General features: G+C 43.9%; 1 protein-coding gene across 2 annotated transcripts in view; it reads left to right on the top strand.

Moving 5' to 3' along the window:
- The window catches only part of LOC105028370 (protein argonaute-3), a 38567-nt gene extending 16556 nt beyond the window's left edge, over positions 1-22011 (top strand). The window contains exons 8-19 of one of the 2 annotated variants that reach the window (XM_029115684.2): positions 675-822; positions 943-1062; positions 1939-2082; positions 4495-4628; positions 5014-5198; positions 5316-5475; positions 5686-5776; positions 5988-6182; positions 8213-8347; positions 13416-13517; positions 13753-13952; positions 14968-22011. In XM_029115684.2, coding sequence (XP_028971517.1) covers positions 675-822; positions 943-1062; positions 1939-2082; positions 4495-4628; positions 5014-5198; positions 5316-5475; positions 5686-5776; positions 5988-6182; positions 8213-8347; positions 13416-13517; positions 13753-13952; positions 14968-15076 — 1723 coding nt within the window. In that variant the 3' untranslated portion in view covers positions 15077-22011. The remainder of the gene's footprint in view (positions 1-674; positions 823-942; positions 1063-1938; positions 2083-4494; positions 4629-5013; positions 5199-5315; positions 5476-5685; positions 5777-5987; positions 6183-8212; positions 8348-13415; positions 13518-13752; positions 13953-14967) is intronic. The other variant, XM_029115685.2, reaches the window with a different exon arrangement.
- The last annotated feature ends 235 nt before the right edge of the window (positions 22012-22246 follow it).

Genomic DNA, 22246 nt, shown 5'->3' on the forward strand with positions numbered 1-22246 from the left:
CAGGGTCGGGGCTAAGAGACCCGGGGAGAGGGCGGGCTCCGTTGGTAGGAGAGGCCAGTGAGATGGTGGATGAAGCTTGGGCGTGGGAGGGATGTGGTGGGGGATGAAGGGCTCCCTTCTGTGTAGGAGGATGAATTCACCAGAACCACAACATGTCTGAGTCAGTGGACGGTTGGCTTGTGACCAGGTCTTAGTCATCACTGGCTAACACGTTAATGCACGCGGCTGTTGATCTGCGGTTACTTTTGAACAGGGAAAGGGATACTTTTCCATTTGCACACAGGGATTTATTTTTGGTAGTTTGTTAGAACTGATCTTTGACGTGTGCATTTCTCCTCCTTTTCACTGGAGCGTTTTTTGGGGGGTTGCCACATAGAGCGGTGCAGTTTGGGTAATTAGTTTGTTTAGGGGCCAAGCTTATTTCCCACTTCAACGCCTCAGGGATTTAGTCTGGCAAACCCTTGGTTACTGGTCAAATGATTTAACCTCTAGCTTCCTGTAAACCCCTACGTCATTCCTGGTGGTCAAATCTAATTAGAAACCCTTTGGATTTCCATACCTTCTACAAAACAGAATAATCAAGGCCTCAAGTGGCCCTGGTGGAAGATTATAGCTCAGCCTCTGTTGATAATTAGTGGTAGATGACTCCTGTTCATTGTGCCTGATGTGGACAGGTTCCCTCTGCAGTTGGAGAACGGTCAGACTGTGGAGCGCACAGTAGCCCAGTACTTCAGAGAGAAGTACAATCTGCAGCTGAAATACCCCCACCTCCCCTGCCTTCAGGTGGGCCAGGAGCAGAAGCACACCTACCTACCCCTGGAGGTGAGACACACGGGACGCCTGATGCTTCTAGTGACATTAAACCCAGTCCGGTTGTTTCATGTGCATAGTGAGAAGATAATTTGTGTTGACGCTAAACGGTCGGGTGTTTTCTCCCCGAAGGTGTGTAACATCGTAGCAGGACAACGGTGCATCAAGAAGCTGACCGATAATCAGACGTCCACTATGATCAAAGCCACGGCTCGTTCTGCACCGGACAGACAGGAGGAGATCAGCAGACTGGTGAGTCGGTGACACCTGGTGACTTGTCATTTCTGGTAGACATCAGCATTATTAAAATGTCTGCCTGAAGAAAAAGGGCATGTTTGCCAACAGTGAGTCCCCCCCCCCCCCCCCCCCCCCCCCATCTTGTTCCTTATCTTAACGGCTTAACCAATCTCATATCAACCCACTTCATGAATGTCATTAAGCTCAGGGAAGTGCCTGGTCATCCACATAATGGGTTCATTATGTCTGATGAGGTCTTCTGAGGCTTTGTTGCGCCCGGCAGCTGACTGTCAGCAGGTCAGACACAGTCTGGGGAATGACATGGGTTATCACCGCCATCAGCCAATCAGATCACGGCTCACTGAGGGCCTGCTGCTGTCCTCGCCTTATTAGACTCCACTGTCTCCCTTCTGGTATTCCAGCTGACTTCCTGCTGAGAGGAGACAGACAGAGACATGGAAACAGTGTTTCTCTCAGGTGCAGAGAAACCTGTCAGCGAAAAGGATCTGAGTTAGTGTGTGGGGGTGGAATAACTGGGACACACAAGAAAGTTTGACAATGCTCTGAAGACGCCAGGGAAGTTATTTCCAGGATGTTGCCTAAGGTAGAATTCTGGACAGGAACTTTGTAAAAGGAGCGTGTGCGTCTGTGCATGTGCAAACATTAAAAAACACTATCAAAGCTAGAGTGATTCCTTTTCCGGGTCCCACTGGTGTGCCTCATTTGGGAGTGAAGGGGTGCACAGGGGAGCCTCGCTTGGGGAGAATATTAACGACAGACCCATAGAAACTCAGTGTCTGCATGCTCGTCCTAGGTGATGGGATGTCGCCTGACCCCCCCGAATGACCCCCTCTCTCTCCATCCGACCCCCCCCCCCCCCCCCCCCCCCAGGTGCGCAGTGCCAACTACGAGGCAGACCCGTTCGTGCAGGAGTTCCAGTTCAAGGTTCGCGACGAGATGGCCCATGTGACAGGGCGAGTCCTGCCCGCCCCCATGCTGCAATACGGCGGCAGGGTGAGCACAGAGCACTTTATGGTACCTTCCTTTAAATCACGCTCCATACTCTGTGTGACACGCTAGCTACCCTCGCTCTGAGGGAACTAACCCTTTGGTATGGCTCTGGTTTGATTTGACCTTGTTTCTTTCCTCTCTGTTGCCCAACATGCTCAAAGAGTCTAGGATTAGGAGTGCTGATCCGGAATCAGGTCCTCTTATTTGCATGTATGTATTTAATTTCTTTCAACCATTTATTTTCCCAGGTAAGTTGAACCCGTTCTGATTTTGCGGGACCTGGGAAAGTTTCGAGTTAACCGCCTCTCTGAAGTTGACAGTTATTTGATCTAGAAACCTTTTGGTTACTAGTCAGATGTTGAACCGCTGGATTACCCCCCCCCCCCCCCCCCCCCCCAATAATGATCTTAATGATTTCAAAGACAAACCAGATGGCAGATCAGCACTCCTACTGTGTGTGTGTGTGTGTGTGTGTGTGTGGATTAATATAAGCTGTTGGTCTTGGCTCAGTTCACACTGACATCTTGTTTTATTTTTCACTGCTGCTTTTCTGGGCCTGTGTAGTGAAGATGCTGATTACAATATGCTCTGACTCAGTTCCCCTTCTTCTTGTGATGTTTACATATTTTTGTCTCTCACTCTCTCTCGGTTTGCATTTCACTGGTTTGATTTGTGAGGGTAGACGACACATTGGTGGGATTTGACTGAAAACCGTGAAATGGAATTTCATGTCAAGGTTAGGGAGAATAAGCCCAAATATTCTTTGAAGAATTTCAGAGGATCTTTGAAGCTCTTATTAAAAAAAAAAGTAACATTGCCCTGTGTGTCAGTCTAATATATATGTGTGTGTGTGTGTGTGTGTGTTTTACATGAGTGCTAGTGAATACACCAGTATGTTATTTGTCATTTCTAAATGTGTGCCTGCATGACTTTCTGAAGTGTCTGCTTTATTGTTGTGTGTGTGTGTGTGTCAGGAATAGACCCACACAGTGTCAGTCCCCCCGACACCCGACTCTGAATTTCAAATGAAGTGTTAACTGTAATTCCCCGTTTATAACCCGTTCTTTTTATAGCTTTGTGTGTATACAAACCCCAGTGTTAGCCATCCCCATTTGCCCCGAGATTTATGACTCCTACATAACGGTAGATTAATATTAAACATCTGTCAGAGGGCGCTACCAAAATTAATTTGCTGAAAAGTAAAATATGTTTTTGAAAACCCTGTAACACCAATTGTATCATATTTGCTACATGAGTTTCTGAGACCTCTACGTCGTCAGGCATTCATCTGTGGAAAGGTTTGGCGGTGGAGAACATAATGTCATCTGCTGTATTGGCCACACCCATGTATTAGCCACTGAAAATGTTTTCAGAATCCGTGTGTAAGAAATGAAGGTGTTAATATCATCATTCTGGACATAGGATGAATTATCCTGGGACGTCTTAATAAAGTACGATGATCTACTTAACCCCACTATTTTAATATTTAAAATGCCTTTGGCATGTTTGCTCTTAGTCTACATTATTGTACCTCATGCAAATTTTTGAGCCATGACACATTTTTGGTCATGTTAGTCATGCGTTTGGCCTGCTGGCCAAATCTACAGTTGGATTGTCAGTCGACCTGTTGACCACTGATTGGTTCCTGCCAGTAAGTGCCCATAATGTTTATGTAGAAAGATAGTGGTCATGATTTAGCCCTGATAACCGATCTTGTCATGGTGCATTTCTGACTGCACACCTTCCTAAACTCTTTACCTACCCAGGGCGCTGTATACCAAAATTCCGCATTAAATCAAGTAAGCCCAAAACCACTTGGAATTTATCGTTGCGCATTTCATCGATAGTTCTGTATACCGACAGGCAGAGAAACATTACCTGTGCTTGACAGACAAAATATTGCATTTGCACTGAAGATTTTGTAAAGGGGAAATTTTGACAGCTGCATTTACATATGAAACTAAAATGCGCCATGCCATCTTAACCCAACATTCTCTTGACTCATAAAATGATTACACTGTCAAAATATTATAAGAACACCAATGCATCTATTTTAGAAACACAAACTCGTCTACTAGGCAAGATAAAAGAGGAAAACAAACACGCCAAACATTTTCAGAGAGACTTCAGTAATGCGTGTTTGAGTGTAGTCCAGTGTGGTTGAGTCTAGTCCACATCATTATACTTCTCTAACCGTTTTTCTGTGTGTGTGTGTGTGTGTCCGTGTGTGTGTGTCCGTGTGTGTGTGTGTCCATGTGTGTGCGTGTGGCCATTGTGCTATAAATATCCTGGTCGGTTATCATCAGTTGAAAACCATTCGTTTTGGGTTCTTGGTGAAGACACCCCAGGAGCATGTTAGTGGGTGTGGGATCTGTTAATGTGTGTGTGTATGGGCACACTGTGCAGCAGATGAACCGTACTACACTGTGCTTTCAGAACCGGACAGTGGCCACGCCCAGCCATGGCGTGTGGGACATGAGGGGTAAACAGTTTCACACCGGGGTGGAGATCAAAATGTGGGCCATCGCCTGCTTCGCCACGCAGCGGCAGTGCCGCGAGGAGATCCTCAAGTAAGAACCCACCGCCCTCGTCCCTCTCCTCCGTCGACTTCTGATGTGGGCGGTGTTCATTAGAGCATCCCGTGAAAACAACTACGCCATGTTTTGACACAGAATCTGAAAGTGCTGGTAATTTGGACTTAAGTCCAGGCAGCCCAGACTGGTTTCGCTGCGTGTTCTTCTGAGACACGCAAAGGAACCACCCCCCTGTCCTGTTGTCAGAGATGTGTGATTAACACTTGTGAAAAAACTTTCTCACACTCCACTCTAGGATTACATTACTAATCCATTCCCCAAACAACCAGATTATATTTCTCTAACCCACTCTCTTCCTTATTCCTTCATCCCTAACGGTCTGTTCCTGTCTCTCTTTATCTGTTCCTCTCTCTCATTGTAGGGGTTTCACCGACCAGCTGCGTAAGATCTCCAAGGATGCTGGGATGCCCATCCAGGGCCAGCCATGTTTCTGTAAATACGCCCAGGGTGCCGACAGTGTGGAGCCCATGTTCAGGCACCTGAAGAACACCTACTCCGGACTCCAGCTCATCATCGTCATTCTGCCTGGAAAGACCCCAGTCTATGGTAGGAAGCCCCCAAAGACTAGATGAATATTCACATGATGTCCATCTGAATGTCCTAACCTGCTCTGTGCCCGTCTGTTAGTAAACTTTCATTGATACCTGTCTGTTGTTCCTGTAGCGGAGGTGAAGAGGGTTGGAGACACCCTCCTTGGAATGGCCACTCAGTGTGTCCAGGTGAAGAACGTTGTGAAGACGTCCCCCCAAACCCTGTCCAACCTCTGCCTGAAGATCAACGTCAAGCTGGGGGGAATCAACAACATTCTGGTGCCTCACCAACGGTACATGATTGCTGTGTCTGGAGGATAGAAGGACAGTGGTCTCTTACATGGAATCCACTGTCATTTGTTAGTAGTCCATATTTCCCCCCCGTCCGGCGTCCTCTCATTTGTTATGATTGCACATACATCTTTATCCAAACCCCTAATCCTATTTCAGACCTTTTCTTTTGGCATTAATGTCCGGACTGGTTCCTTTGTCTCCTCCTCCAGACCTTCAGTGTTCCAGCAGCCTGTCATATTCCTTGGGGCTGATGTTACACACCCCCCGGCTGGAGACGGGAAGAAGCCCTCCATCGCAGCAGTGAGTTCCCATTACTCCCTCTGGACTATCTGGACTATACTTCAACTTATTGAGTCGGTTTATGGGCTGTTTATGGCCTGGGGGTCATGTTTTAGACTCCAGTCCAGTTGGTCCACTCTGTATCCCATCACCTCAAGTTCAAGTAGTTTGTGCTTTGTTTGATTTGTCTCTCTTTTTTTCTTCCCTCTCCTCCTCCCCCCACCCCCTCCAGGTGGTGGGCAGTATGGACGCCCACCCCAGCAGGTACTGTGCCACGGTGAGGGTTCAGAGGCCCAGGCAGGAGGTGATCCAGGATCTGGCTTCGATGGTGAGAGAGCTGCTCATCCAGTTCTACAAGTCCACCCGCTATAAGCCCACCAGGATCATCTTCTACAGGGACGGAGTGTCGGAGGGCCAGTTCAGACAGGTGAGCAAAAAGGAAGAGTTCAACAGTGTAAAATGAATAAAGTTTGGGATACACCATAAAATGAAATGGGTAAACATACCAGCAACAGCAGACGTCTAGGTACTACAGAAAGTTGTGGCGCATGTTTTGCATTTCAATTGTCACCTTTTTAATTAACTAAAAATGGTTTCTGTGATTTAGTCCTTTTAGTCAGATTGTGTTCAAAAGGGAAATCTGAAACTTTTACTTTAGATTTTAATGTTTCTTTTTCTGTTGCATGAATATTCTTTTCAGCCTACGTTTTTTTTCCAGCTGGGTTTCATTTCATAGTTTCCACCCACCAGCATGGCAGCTATACTATCCAAAAGCTAGTCGTGACTGACAGCCTACTTTTTTTTAATAACCTTTTTGTTTTCCAGGAAATCATTTTTTTTTTCTTTTTTATATAGATACATAGACTAAATGTGACGATGTAATACCTAGAATATGAATTGCCCCAAACGAATGGTTTAAATTCCACTTCTATGCTGATTTTGCTACTATAATGCTTCAATATAAGTCGCTTGTTTTAATTTGAAATATAAATAGGCTGTTTTCAGTGATGCAGATCTGACTATTAATGACTATTAATCAATCTGAAGAAAAGCCTTCTGGTGGGCAGTGCCTGTGTCAGCTTCCATGGAGTGGACAGGGGACATTAGATTCATGTTCATGGACAGAACTAGACTTAACATTTGTGTACAGTCGCATATGCTGCAAAATAGTTAAATTGTAACCCCATTAATTCAATATAAGCTCTACTCTGGTTGAGACTTGTGTATCGGTTGCATCTAGATGAGTGATAATGGGTAGTAGCAGTTGTGGCATCAGGGTTGTGTGCAGGGTTTTTGTATGCTTGTCTGTTAATGTTCATAATTATTTCCAAGATCTCGGTAGAGTAATGCAAAGCATTGTTGAAATATGGCGGCTCTGGGAATTCTATGGAGCTAGTGCACAAGCTGGCAACATTTTCTACTTTTACAGCCCGTGAGTGTTTAGATCACCTCACAAAACATGAGAAACAAATATATGCAAACACACTGCAAATCTTAGGTACTTGTTGACCTATATACAGCACCCGCTGTGTTATTTACTCACCCGCTGTGTTCAAAACTGTGAAATCCCTGCCGGAGCTGAACTTTGTGGATGTGTACATATTTATACCTTGTGGGGAATCCATCCCCTTTCACTGCTACCAAAATAAAAGTGTACAAAAGTACAAGTAATTTGATCATGGTGGGTCAATAATGCAATTGTTTGGGTGGTGAAGGAGAAGTTCTTCATTGTCAAAGCGAAGTTCAGTGCTAATTTACCAAAATTACCGTTGGTTCTGTGGGTGGTCTGTGTAGCGTAGTGCAGCCAGTATAACACAGAAACAGGTGTACCTATAATAATATAAATGTTTTCCCAGCGTCAGGTAAACCATTCATACTGTTTTAACGACCCACCATTGACATCCTGGGTTGCTGTGGAGAATGTTGGATTGGTGTTATTAATTTAGCTAATGCTACATGGTTAACAAAGGAGGTTTAGCTAGCCTTACTAAGGTTAGCTAGGCCATTGGCGTTGGTTGCATCAGTGGAGACAAAAACAGACCATGTCATTCATTACACTGATTACATGTCGATATGATTGCAAATACAATATATATGTGGTTATCGCATCCAATGGAACTGCAACTATCTGTCATTCTGTCAAGTATAATTAGTAAAAGTTGTGGAGTTGTCGATGGAGGGCAATAGAAGGAGCGTTTTTTTTTTGCCCGCCAAGTGGGCGTTCCCATATGCCGTGACGTCACCTGAACCCTCAAAAGATTTCCTCGTTTTTTGTTTTAAGTAAATTATGTTTTGCACTTTGTGGTGTTTGACGTTTTGTCTGGACCCCATGAAGTTGCTTCTTATGGCAGCTAGTGGGATCCGATTGAAATCGAACATTGTCAAATACCGATAACAAGGGGTGTCATGTTGAGGTCAGTAATGTTGGTGATATTTTAACACTGTCTACCTCCACAGGTTCTGTACTATGAGCTATTGGCCATCCGCGAGGCCTGCATCAGCCTGGAGAAGGAGTACCAGCCCGGCATCACCTACATCGTGGTCCAAAAACGCCACCACACACGACTCTTCTGTGCCGACCGCAACGAGAGGGTAAGTGCTTGTATTTATTGTCACTACCAGTAAATGCCTTGTGAAATGCCCTTACTGAACAACTAAACAGCCCACACGTATGTGGTCAAGTTACATATTTGATAATGTCATACTGAGAAACTCACACAGGACTGGTTCATTGAAAGGCTTAGATAGACTTGAGTTGTGACGATGTCGTTTCACACCATGAAAGTGGCTGGGCCCTTGTAGAAAGTAACATCCGGTTGGCTTGAGGACTGACATTTGGAAGGCGCTCTGTCATTGCGTGAGACGCCTTTGGGGCGGTATTGCAACCTAGTTCCAGTCTGACTTGGCTGTAATAGGCTATGCATTAAAGTAGCCTGTTTTCTATTTATAGCTAAGTATTATGAGTCTGCACCCCAAATTAGTTTTGCTCAGTAAAAGCCAGCTAGGAAATTGCAGAACATTGTGAAATAGCAGAAGCTGCTCTAGCCATGTGTTTTTTTTATTTTTTTGGTTCTCTGTGACCAACATTTTTATTTTTCTTTCTGTGTGGTCCTTACTGGTATGTTAGTGAATACATTCAAGCAACATATCTCCTTGGGAAGTACGTTACCAGCAGGTGTATTTGCCAGGGTGTACATACCCCACCCCCCGATGGAACACAATGCTGTGGCCCAAAACATCTGACCTCATTAAAACACCCTGTAATCCCAGCATATTGCAAACATGGTTGTCCCGCTCCAGTGTTGACAAGATTTTACACTGTGTGTGATGTTTAACTGCCTGTTTGCACACGTGTGCACGTGTTTATTAGACATTTTGCCGGAATCTAAATCTCTTGTGATGCGGGTTCTTATTTTGACAGCGTTTAGTAATTAGTGTTGAGTGAGAAGATTCGTATAGTCATTTAATCAGGGAAACATAAGCCTGACCAAAAATGAGTATTACAATGTTGTTCTCTCTGTAGGGACTGTAAAAATAATGCGCCAAAGTTATATTTTGTAATGTACCAGATCTGATAGTTTCATGGATGGATGTTCTCCTGGGGCCAATAAGTTATATTGTTCAGTGAATGGACTGGAGAACCATCAACTACTTTTTCTGTGTTAAAGAGATAGGGCTTGGATTAGAATGTAAACAGCCTCTGGTTATACCATGTTTTCTTCCCAGAGGGCACTGTTGGGACTACTGTAGACCCTTCAAATAACGATTTAAAAATGCATGAACAATTTGCATTTAATATATACTGAACAAAATTATAAAAGTAACTTGTTTTTGCCCCCATTTATCATGAGCTGAACTCAAATATCTAAGACTTTCTCTATGTACAGAAAAGACCAATTTCTCTCAAATATTGTTCACATATCTCTCTAAATCTGTGTTAGTGAGCACTTCTCCTTAGCCGAGATAATCCATCCACCTCAGCATGATTATTGTACAGGTGTGCACAATAAAAAGGCCACTTAGGCTGGCCACGATAAAAGGCCTCTCTAAAATGTGCAGTTTCACTGTATTAGGGGAGTCTGGAGGGGTCTGGGAGGGTCCGAAAACCAGTCAGGATCTGGTGTGACCACCATTTGCCTAACATAGTGCAACACATCTCCTTCGCATAGAGTTGATCAGGTTGTTGATTGTGGCCTGTGGGATGTTGATCCACTCCTCTTCAATGGCTGTGCGAAGTTGCTGGATATTGGCAGGACCTGGAACACGCTGTCGTATACGCCGATGCTCAATGGGTGACATGTCTGGTGAGTATGCTGGCCATGCAAGAACTGGGATGTTTTCAGCCTCCAGGAAATGTGTACGGATCCTTGCAACATGGGGCAGTGCATTATCATGCTGCAACATGAGGTGATGGTCGTGGATGAATGGCACAACAATGGGCCTCAGAATCTCATCACGGTATCTCTGTGCATTCAAAATGCCATCAATAAAATGCACCTGTGTTCATTGTACATAACACACGCCTGCCCATACCATAATCCCCCTGCCACCATGGGCCACTCAATCCACAACGTTGACATCAGCAAACCGCTCACCCACACGACGCCATACACGCTGTCTGTCATCTGCCCTGTACAGTGAAAACCAGGATTTATCCGTGAAGAGAACACCTCTCCAAAGTGTCAGACACCATCGAATGTGAGCATTTGCCCACTCAAGTCGGTTACAACGACAAACTGCAGTCAGGTTGTGACCCCGATTAGGGCGACGAGCATGCAGATGAGCTTCCCTGAGACGGTTTCTGACAGTTTGTGCAGAAATTCTTTGGTTATGCAAACCAATTGTTAGAGGTGAAGATGCTGGATGTGGAGGTCCTGGGCTGGTGTGGTTACACGTGGTTTGCGGTTGTGAGGCCAAATTTGGATGTGCTGCCAAATTCTCTGAAACGCCTTTGGAGACGACTTATGGTAGAGAAATGAACATTCAATTCACAGGCAACAGCTCTGGTGGACATTCCTGCAGTCAGTATGCCAATGGCACGCTCCCTCAAAACTTGCGCCATCTGTGGCATTGGGCTGTGTGATGGAACAGCACATTTTAGAGTGGCCTTTTATTATGGCCAGCCTAAAGCACACCTGTGCAATAATCGTGCTGTCTAATCAGCATCTTGATATGCCACAGCTGTGAGGTGGATGGATTATCTCGGCAAATGAGAAGTGCTCACTAACACAGATTTAGACAGATTTGTGAACAATATTTGAGAGAAATAGGCCTTTTGTGTACATAGAGAGTCTTAGATCTTTGAGTTCAGCTCATGATTGGGGGCAAAAACAAAAGTGTTGCGTTTATAATTTTGTTCAGTGTATATACTGAGGGGAGAACAAGAATTTGATACACTGCCGATTTTGCAGGTTTTCCCACTTACAAAGCAACAGTTGTTGCCTTCTCACCAAGCTGCTTGCCTATTGTCCTGTAACCCATCCCAGCCTTGTGCAGGTCTACAATTTTATCCCTGATGTCCTTACACAGCACTCTGATATTGGCCATTGTGGAGAGGTTGGAGTCTGTTTGATTGAGTGTATGGACAGGTGTCTTTTATACAGGTAACAAGTTCAAACAGGTGCAGTTAATACAGGTAATGAGTGGAGAACAGGAGGGCTTCTTAAAGAAAAACTAACAGGTCTGTGAGAGCCGTAATTCTTACTGGTTGGTAGGTGATCAAATACTTATGTCAATCAATAAAATGCAAATAAATTATTTAAAAATCATACAATGTGATTTTCTGGAGTTTTGTTTTAGATTTCGTCTCTCACAGTTGAATTGTACCTATGATAAAAATTACTGACCTCTTTTCATGATACATGAAATGCCTTGACAAAATACACGCTCTACAGCTCTGTGAGGGTTTTCACAGACAGCCATTCTGAACTTGAGCACTGTGGGTGACCTATAGTTAGCCCCGTACCTCCTGCTGATTAGGATACCTCTGGTTGTTGTGTTGTCTGAGATGGTTCACTTCCCAGGTAAGTGGCCGAGGGCCAGGGAGTATCAAAAATGGGGTTTCCCTTGAGTCTGCGTCAAAAGCTTTTAGTGTTACGCTAAAAATAAACAAAGGTTTCTGTACATTTGTATTATTGACCCTCTGTGATTCATAATGAAAACATCACGGCACACCCATGATGTACCGCTGCCCCAACTGGCTTTCTTCCTGACATCTACTGATGTTAACCACACACTGTCATGTATGAAAATGGAGCACCCTCCCGTGACCCAGTTTTTCTCAAAGTGTAGAAATCTTAAATTGTCAGCACCCTCTATTTTAGATGGAGGTTCATTTGGAATTGTAGCCTACCTTACCCTTTCTGCTGTCCTTTAATTCTCTCTTGTTCTCCGACTTCATGTTCTCCAACTTGACTCTAGTGCTGTGCTGATACAATGATTTAATGTAGAATCGCAATTATTTTATTTTCTCCACAATATTGTGTCGATACTCTGATCTCGATATTGTGACTGCACAAAGGAGTACACTCACATCAGAGCATGTTGACAAATTACAGTTTTTGAACGACAGTCTTGACACAAATGTAATTCATATTTTGCAGTTTTTTCAGTATCTAGTTCACTTGTTGTTTTAATTTCTCTAAATAATTATAATAAAGTGCTTAAAGTTGATGTATGCAACAATTTTGCATAGATTACGTTTTTAAAATGACAGTTAAGTTAGTTATTTTAATTTCTCTTTTGTTTATTAAAATTATTTAATGACGTTGCTTGAGATTTTGCTAAGAATGTTCTTTATGTTGACTGGTTAAACTCTCCTGAAGGTCAAACCTTCAGTTTCACGTTAGAAGTTTCAGGTAATTTCAAATTGACTGGTTCTTTTTTTATTAGGGGTGCTAGTGAGGATTAGCTAAAGATTGTCCGTTGAAGATATCGCCAGATATAATTTCAGGTTTTCTGTAGTACTTCAGTAAGTACCGTTATTAAGTTGTGGTATCGTGATTAATCGTTATGTATTGATTTGTAACATGTATATCTTGATATATATCGTATGGCAGGGTACTTGCCAAAATCCACCCCTAATTGGCTCTGATGTGGTCTTTCTCCTGCATCCTGTCCAGTACACTTCCCATGTAATTAGTCGATGTGTAACCACGCCATAACCACTCGGCTCAGCTCTATTTGACACTGCAATGCTAAAAGCCGTCTGCAGATCAGGAGGGAATAGCCTGTTAGAGTTGGTCCGTGTTCTTTATTCCCTCCCGTTTATTAACTGCTCCAAATGCTGTGGTTCTAATTATCCAATTACATTGCTGTCAATAGGCCTGCTCTCCGTCAGCCCTGGTAATTCTATTCCATTGTAGCGTTAGGCCTGATCTGATCGTAGGGCCTTGGAGAGCCTCTCAGCCTGAGAGAGCGGTGCTCTTCCAGTAATCACCTTGTTTGCAGTGACGTGACGCCACTTTTAGCATGAAAAAAAGCTACTTAGTTGATTGCTTTGTTTTGTGGCCGGGCTTCAGAGACCAATAGACATACACGCCCTTTATTTGTTCACTTTCTGCCATCTCGACACGATTCCAAAAATGTGGTCAGTTATTGGAGGCGTGTGAGGCTAGGTGTTGAAGACGCTTCATTTCTAACTGGAATGCTCTTCTGTCAGGTTGGACGCAGCGGGAACATTCCTGCTGGCACCACAGTGGACACGGACATCACACACCCCTACGAGTTTGACTTTTACCTCTGCAGTCATGCTGGAATACAGGTGCTGCTACGCTCTTTCACCAGCTCTCTCCGGAAATACACTTACAGACAATCACTGAATTTGGTTGACATTCACTTTTGTTTCTCAAAACTACAATTGAAATACCATGTTTTGGTTTTTATGATTAAGTAAATAATACATTACATGTGCATATAGAAGGACCTATCATTCTAAAAGAACCCATCCTGAATATGGCTTGAAACCCGTGAATGGTTGTTCTATTCTGTGTGTTCAGGGCACCAGTCGGCCCTCCCACTACCATGTCCTGTGGGACGACAACTGCTTCACGGCCGATGAGTTTCAGCTCCTCACCTACCAGCTGTGCCACACCTACGTGCGCTGTACCCGCTCCGTCTCAATCCCCGCGCCAGCTTACTACGCCCACCTGGTGGCCTTCCGTGCTCGCTACCATCTGGTGGACAAGGAGCACGACAGGTGACATATCTAATTTTAGTCTTTGTGCCATTCTCTGTGCTTGGGTAATACTGCCGCTTGTGCTAATTTATACTACGTTCAGGTACTGAATATTATACTACGTTCAGGTACTGAATATTATACTACGTTCAGTTACAGTATGGAATGTTATACTACATTCAGGTACTGAGTATTATACCACGTTCAGTTACGGTACTGAGTATTATACTATGTTCAGATACTACGCCCAGGTGCTATGTATTATACTACGCCCAGGTGCTACGTATTATGCAACGTTCAGGCGCTACGTATTATGCAACGTTCAGGCGCTACGTATTATGCAACGTTCAGGCGCTACGTATTATGCAACGTTCAGGCGCTACGTATTATGCAACGTTCAGGCGCTACGTATTATGCAACGTTCAGGCGCTACGTATTATGCAACGTTCAGGCGCTACGTATTATGCAACGTTCAGGCGCTACGTATTATGCAACGTTCAGGCGCTACGTATTATGCAACGTTCAGGCGCTGCATTTTATGCAACGTTCAGGCACTGCATTTTATGCAACGTTCAGGCACTGCATTTTATGCAACGTTCAGGTACTAAATATTAGGCAAGTTTGTTTGTATAGCACGTTTCATACACGGTGCAATTCAAAGTGCTTTACATTATTATACATTTTGTTAGAAATAGTGGAAACTAAATTTGGTATAAAAGACAAAGCATACAAATACGTGGAAACGTTTTTCTAGATCTTGTCTGGACATACATTTTCTATTTCCAGCTATGTTTGTAAGGTGACAGTAGGTGACAGTACAAATTTACTGTGGCTGTTGAAATTCAGATCTGAATCAATAGTTGGCTTTTAGTCTTAAATTTTTTTATTTTTAGATGTTCATGGATATTAGGCACTTAGATATTATATTGCAGCCTAGCTTTCCACATAACATAATGTTGCTACATACATTTTGATACATGACCTTTCTTTCTGATCGTAGTCTGTAGATGTCTCTGACATTCCTCTCTTCTCCTAGTGCCGAGGGCAGCCATGTCTCGGGCCAGAGCAACGGTCGCGACCCCCAGGCTCTGGCCAAGGCCGTGCAGATTCACCACGACACCCTAAGGACCATGTACTTCGCCTGAGCACCAGAAAACACACCATCATCTCCCTTAAACACACACACACATCCCATCTGCCAGTCAATAAGGGGCACTGCTCCCCCGTACCCAGTCAATCCGGACCTGACACTGTGCAGAGGGAGGAGGAGGAGGGGGGAAGCCCCCCTCCCCCACACTGGACCGACCGTTCAGAAAGAAACCAGAGAGGAAGAACTTGGCGCTATTATGCAATATTAAACCAGCCAACGGCTTCCCCTAGACACTCCGACCCTATCCCGTTCCTCTCTTCCTCCTCCCTGGTCCTGATGGAGGGTGTTGTTTTGATTCCGGATGTCTGTCGTCGACATATTGTAAATCACTCCCTCTTTGTCATCATGCCTTTTACCTCAACTCAGTTTTAATGGCAGCACTTTTGTTTTCTTCAAGTTCAGTGGTAGTCAACGTAGGCGCTGCAACTAATTGTGGGATTTTAGTCCTCTTTTTATTTCATTCTGTTTTAAATGTTCTTTTTCCAAGTTTAAGGAAGCGACGAAAGACGAGGGTGAATATGTGACCTGTTCCTAGAGTTCAGTGGTTTTCAACCTCAGAATCCCTGAAAGTGGGATATTAGCCCTCATTTTATTTCATTCTGTTTTAAAATTAATTTTTCAAAGTTTAAGGTGGAGAAGAAAGACTGGTGTAAATCTGTGACCTGCCGCGGGTGTTTGGTTTTCCACTTTAGTTTTTCCTTTTCCTCTCCTTAAACCTTTGTCTTGTATTTTTTTTTTTGCCAATGGTGACTTATCAAAAGTGTGAGCGTGTCAATTAACCATGTGTACTTCAAAACAGAAACAGGCTGTTATTGTGCATGCAGTGCCACCTGGAGGCTTAAAGAGTTAACTGCACTCATTGCTCTGTCTTCTTTGCCCTCTCTTGGATTCTAGTTGAAGTGGAAGAACCGGAACTGAACGGCAGGTTATGTTGTTTTCCTCAAGTTCAGTGGTATTCAACATCGAGACACTGCTAATAGTGGGATTTGCAGCGGAAACGCCATCAGACTGCCTCAAACCACCTGTCTACATATATGTAGACACAATTCAGAAATGATGAGTACATATATGTAGACACAATTCAGAAATGATGAGTACATATATGTAGACACAATTCAGAAATGATGAGTACATATATGTAGACACAATTCAGAAATTATGAGTACATATATGTAGACACAAATGCAGCATTACTGGAAAACCTTTTGACTGCCGATTATTGAATGGGCAATTTTCAAAATGTTTTTCTGTACACTATTCTTATATGTATTCAATATGTTGAATTATATGTAATTGAAATTATTCGTTGATGTGAAAAAACGAAACCTACGTTTTTTAGGTTGTGATTGTTTGGTTTTAGGTGGGGGCATGAAATTAATTTCTTCCAGAAAGATGCGCGGCAATGTTTGAATACCACTGGTCTTGTTCAGCAAGCGTTTATATGGCGGAGGAAGCCTGTTTCTGGTAGTGATGGGTTGGATCATGTGAGGTCTGTAGCAGAGAGTGGTAGTAACCCAGGTCTCCTACAACCAGAACCCTCACATTGAAAGAGACCGCTGAATCTGTGTGGGTTTTTTCTTCTTTTTTTAATGAAACATGTTATGATCCACAAAATTGGCACTTTTTCCCCATTGCACCTAAATGAAGTAGAGTGGTTCAGAAGGAAAATGTTTGTGACTGTGTTCTGGCTTAGATATCAAGTGCCTGGTTTTGGAAATGGATGGTTAAAAGAAGGTTGCATGGAGTTGAAATGGAGGTTGTATGGATGGATTATGACCTGGATTATGACCTAGCCTTTTAAATGTATCCAAACTAAGGGGACAATGGTCAATGGCAGAAAGTTGGCTTTAACATTCATTTTGACAGACTTTGGTTTGGAAAGTAATTAGACCGGTCTGACGTTTTTATACATCTCATTATAAATCATCCCGAGGTAATGTGTGTGACTGCGTGTGTATGTGAATGTGCGTGTGTATGTGTGCGTGAACATTTCCAAGCATATTTTTTTTTTTTCTTCGTCTTGGCTTAATGGCAGAAGTATTCTAGCAGAAGCGGTCATGCTGTTTTCTGCTTGTATCCTCACGCGACATAGACCTAGCTGCTATATCTACATGTACTTAAGGTGACTAAGGATCGAGGCGTGTCTCAGTTCCAAGCCGCGCGGGAGCTACGCGGGTGAATGTGCTTTCACCACATATCATCCAAACCAATGGGAAGCAGCCGTCTTCTACCCTCGACAGTCCTTAAATACCGGATGTCGAATGAGTGAGCGGACTGTCTGGTTTCTGCTGAGCTCCTCCCGCGCGCTGCGAGCCCTGACTCATGTCCAGCGGTGTTCAAGAGGAAGACAATAATGTGCACTAAACGAAGCGTGTGTTTGTCAGAACGAGCACAGGCCTCTGGTGCTATGTAGGGGTGCGCCTCGCCCCTTGGAGAATATGGAGTCTGTGTGTGGGCTTTTGGGGTGGGGGGGGGTAAACCTCTCACAATAAGGGAGACGCAAAGGTCGGCACTATGCGGGACACAGTAGGGATCTCTCGTCCTGTTAGTGGTGCCGACCGGTTGAGAATCCCGTCTCCACGGTACTATGGTCAGGTTCTCGAGGCACGAAGGTGTCCACGGTAGTGCAGTCGGTAGATATCCCCTGTGGTTATATTGGTTGGATACCTTCCCTCAACTCCCCCCCCCCCCCCCCCCCCCAAATGACAAACTGATGCGTTTGATCATCACCAGTGTCCAAAAAGCCTTTTTTTAAAAGCCACATTGGAAGAAGTAGATTTACTTTGGAAGAAGTATATTTGTACATTTCAAATGACTGTGATGCACACACCACTTATTTTTGCTAACAAATAGAATTGACGCGCATAGTTAATAATCTACTAATAATGTAATTAGTGGTAATTGGTAAATTAGGGTATATGTTTTAATATTGATATAGATTGTTTTGTTAATGTGACCATGTGTAACTTTATTTGTGCGTTTCAGTGCTCGTAGAATGGCATTGGATACATTTAGACAGATGGCGTGTCTGGATGATTATATTGTTGTGGTCAAGTAATTGGTGGGCTTGACGTTCTAAGTCCTGGTCTGTTTTCACTCTTAGTGGTTGTTTTCAAATCATCCTTGCTGTCATGGAGTGGAAATGAATTATTTGGCTCAGTCAAATTGTGATTTGAAATTGTCTTTCTGGTTCTGAAGTTGAAGCAGAAGGTGAGACTGGGTGGGCAGGGCTTGTCGAAGTGTTGTAGACCAATTTTAACACGTGTGGTTGATCAAAGAATGAGATGGTTATCTAACCAGCCCTCCTGACCATTGGGTGGATATGGTCCTCGGTGTTTGTTAAATCCTGTGGGTTATTAGGGCCCCAAATAGTGTGACTTGGCCTATTAGTGTTTCTCAGTCCCTCCTCTTAAAATCAAGAGCATGCCATGTGCTCAGAACTGCAAAGCTCTTAGGCCTCCAGTTAGTCTGCAATGTGACAAAGCCTATAATGGCAGCCTATAGCTTTCCCCTACTGTTGACTTGATTTCCAAGGCCAGAGAACTACATTCCATAGCCAGTAGATCTGTCGTCAGATTCCCCCTGACGGAGACGTGGAGATGACAGACGACGTTAGAGGCCGGAAGTTGACAAGTTTGCTCAGCAAGTGTAACAGATGCCGGTGTTCTCTGAGAAGGTATTCTGTGTGTTGCTCGGTTGGTAAAGAGTAGGGTGCGATTGGCAGACAGATTACTGTGAATGTGAAACGATATGTTGGGCCGAGGGCCGTCAAGGGAGGTAGTGCGTGAGGAGCTGAATGTTTTTTAGTTTTTTCCCCAGTAAGTGACAAGCGTAGCGCAGCTGTCATTCAAGCTGAGACGATGACTGTCCAGGTCTGTATAACATTATCTCCCTGGGCAACGGAACACATGTTTACATAGAGCAAATGTGTTTGCCCAGTGTTCTTCAATGTTACGCTGTAACGGCGTCAACAGCGTTTTTCAGACACTCGTATGTAGTGGAACGTCGTCCTAGTGTTTTGCTCTGCCCAAAGAGGCAAAAGCGATGTATGAATTCCATTGCCTGCGGCTGACACTGACAGTGGTCTTTGAGTTGTGTTTTTGTTGCTGAAGGTGAATCTATGGCGCAGTGACTAAGTCCTCAGAAAGTGCCTTTCTTCATGATGGTGCTGTAACACGAAAGTCGGATGAAATATCTAAGAAGTGGGCCTTGTTTTTGAACAAACTCATAGCAATGCAGAAATGCCTGCATTTACACATGTACAGACAGACAGACTGACACGCGCACCCATGCACGCACGCACACACACACACACACACGCACACACACACACACACGCACACACCCATTTCTATTTAGATACCGAGATGCATACTGCAGACCAGCAGCCCCTGTTTATAAAAGACATTACAGAGTCTAAATGCCAAGTATTTGATTATGGAAGAGCTTTCACTTAAGTGTGTTGTGAGTCTACACAATAGACTCCTTTTTGGTTGGTACAGTGGAACTTGCATTGACAAGCAGGGTCAAAGTTAACACTGCAGGGTGTGTGTGATAGCCTGGCCCATGAATGACAAACATAGCACAGCACTTTATAGACTGCCACTCTCACTCGGACACTAAACCAAAAGGGGTTTTCTGTCAGTGTTTTTCCTATAATCCCCTCCTCACAAATACAGTAAACCAACGAGGAGATTTTCCTCCTATACAACAGTGGGGATTTGCAACACCAAACAAACGTGAAAAGTGGTCGTTTTAATAGCGTGCCTCAAGCTCATGCAACTTCTCTGATGACAGCTTTTGAGTCGGCCTGCTTTTATGCAGTTTCTCTTTCGGAATCTAAAATCGCCTCCAAGGTTTTTCAGTATGGCCTCCGTATCCAAAAGGCCATCAAATTGTCAGGCCCTTGGCATTCTCATCCTAGTGCCCTGTCTTGCCTCATGTCTTGTTGTCCTTAAGGGAAGTATAGAGGACTCCGTATCATTGGTGTTTGTGGGGCATTTAGGGCTTTGCTTAAGTCTGAGGGGCTCGGTCTAGTTATATAGGATACCAGTCAGTCCAGGGAGGTGATATCTTTACAAGAGATGTAGAAAAAAAACACAGAAACACTGCACCTCACTTTCCTTGGTATGCTGCATATGTTATTACGTGAGAGGAAAAACCGCAAATATTGCTTTGATTATTATTACCGTATAATGCTTGAGTAATGCCTGATTATGATATTCTTAGAACTATTTTAGAGACAGAATTATACCTGTAAAATATTATCTTTTCTTGTTGTTATTTTGTCTTAACACTTACCCAACTTTGAGAAATGTTGTTCTTCATTGAGCCGAGCATTTTATTTTTTTTGTCCTATTTAATTGTGTTGTTCTTTTTTTAATATATATATACATTTATATATATATATGAAATATATATGCGAAATATTTTATGGTGTATTTATTGAGTGCATAAAGGAGCGGCTGGAGTCTCCGCAACACAAAAGCATGATGGGGGTTTAGCTGGGGTGTAGCCAGGGGTGGGTGTGTCTACCCACCCCACCCCCGCCCTACTGGAGCCTTATCCTCCCCAAACATGCAAGCACACAACATGGAGGGGCTGAGAGGTAAAGGATGCCAGGACAGAGGGGCACAGTTGACATGGGTATGTGTATATGTGTATACATACATACATACTGTGTAGCCCTGTCTAGCTTTCTAGCTATTTTAAGCGGTCTGTTCGGTTCCACTGAAGGGCGGAGTCTTATGTCCTCAGTTTCCCCCCTCCCCTCTTGGTGAGGACACAGTCACCCTCCACCCCCCATGTGCATCTCATCTCTGTATGGGGAACGGAACCCTTACTGAACTACACTGACCAAGCTGAGCCTCGTTACGAAAGCCGACTTCCTCACCCAGAGCTGCTAAAATGTTAGCCATGTAAACTCCCCTGGCCTGGTACAGTACCGGTGGGTGAGAATAGAGGAGAAAATGACAGAGGGAGGGAATGATGGTGCTAAGGCAGAAATGAATGAATAAATGGTTAGGCGTCGCTTCTGTCCTTTCGTGTCTTCTCTGTGGAGCTTTTCCTTGTGCCAGAACCCCGTCATAGAGCAAGGCATAGTATAAAGTCCCATTCCACTTGAAAATACCAGCCTCAGCCTTAAGTGTGTTCTTGCATCATTGATGGGACTTATTTATGACAATGGGAGGCTTGAGTTTGGTACAAAAAAAATGACTCCAAAATGGTATCATTGTCTTTATTTTATACCACTAACAGTGCTGCAGTTACTTAGAGAGCGCTGACATATGGAAGTGGTCTTTATTGTGTGTGTCTTGTCTGTCCCATGTGAATGGATGTAAGAACTGGAGCCCCCGGTTCCAGAGTTCTGTACTAGAGACTTGTGCCTGTATAACCAATCAAGGTGGGGTAATAATGAACTGCTCTTCTGTTTGCCCACTGTGTTTCTGTTGGTCGTTACCATCTTATCCTAGGGTCAGAGGCATGGAGCTTAGAGGGGGACTTCAACCCTGTTTAGAACCAAATAGGCTTTTCTACCTACTACCCAACAATACTAACCTTTTGGCTAAGACATGTTTACTCCAAAATGTTTACTCCATTTAACGATCTGTTTCATGTGCACGCAGACGCTGCTGGCTTTTTAGTCAAATCGCATTCCAAGTAAGAATTATGAACCAAAAATGTGCTTAAGAGATTATCAGACGCTGCAACGTTATGCTGTGGTTTAAAGACTCATCTCATCAGTGGCCAAGAACCCAGACCTGCAAATGGTTTCCCGTGTGTCATCACGACCTTGAGGTTATATTGTATATGACACGCGGCCCTGTTTGTTTCCATGACTTTTAACTGAATGTCAGTCAGGATTTTGCGCTCTGATACCATTGAGTCCTGAGGCACCAGCAACAATGAATGGGTGTTTAATGATGTGAAGTGGGTGGCCACGTGAGCTCCATGCCTCTGTCTCCCTGTCCTTACTACTCGCCACGTTTCGAAGACTCTGTTGTACCAACAGGTCTATAATTTCAGTTTTAAATGTCTCTTTGTTTTATAATTCTCTCTTAGGTTACTGGCCTTTTTAGTGTTGCTTTGCTTCAGTTTGAAGTGTATCTTTCACTAATACTTGCAATAAAAAGCTTTGCTTAAAAACCTGTCGCCTTATATTATT

This window comes from Esox lucius, chromosome 20 (assembly GCF_011004845.1).
Source record: "Esox lucius isolate fEsoLuc1 chromosome 20, fEsoLuc1.pri, whole genome shotgun sequence".
NCBI classification, from domain to species: Eukaryota; Metazoa; Chordata; class Actinopteri; order Esociformes; family Esocidae; genus Esox; species Esox lucius.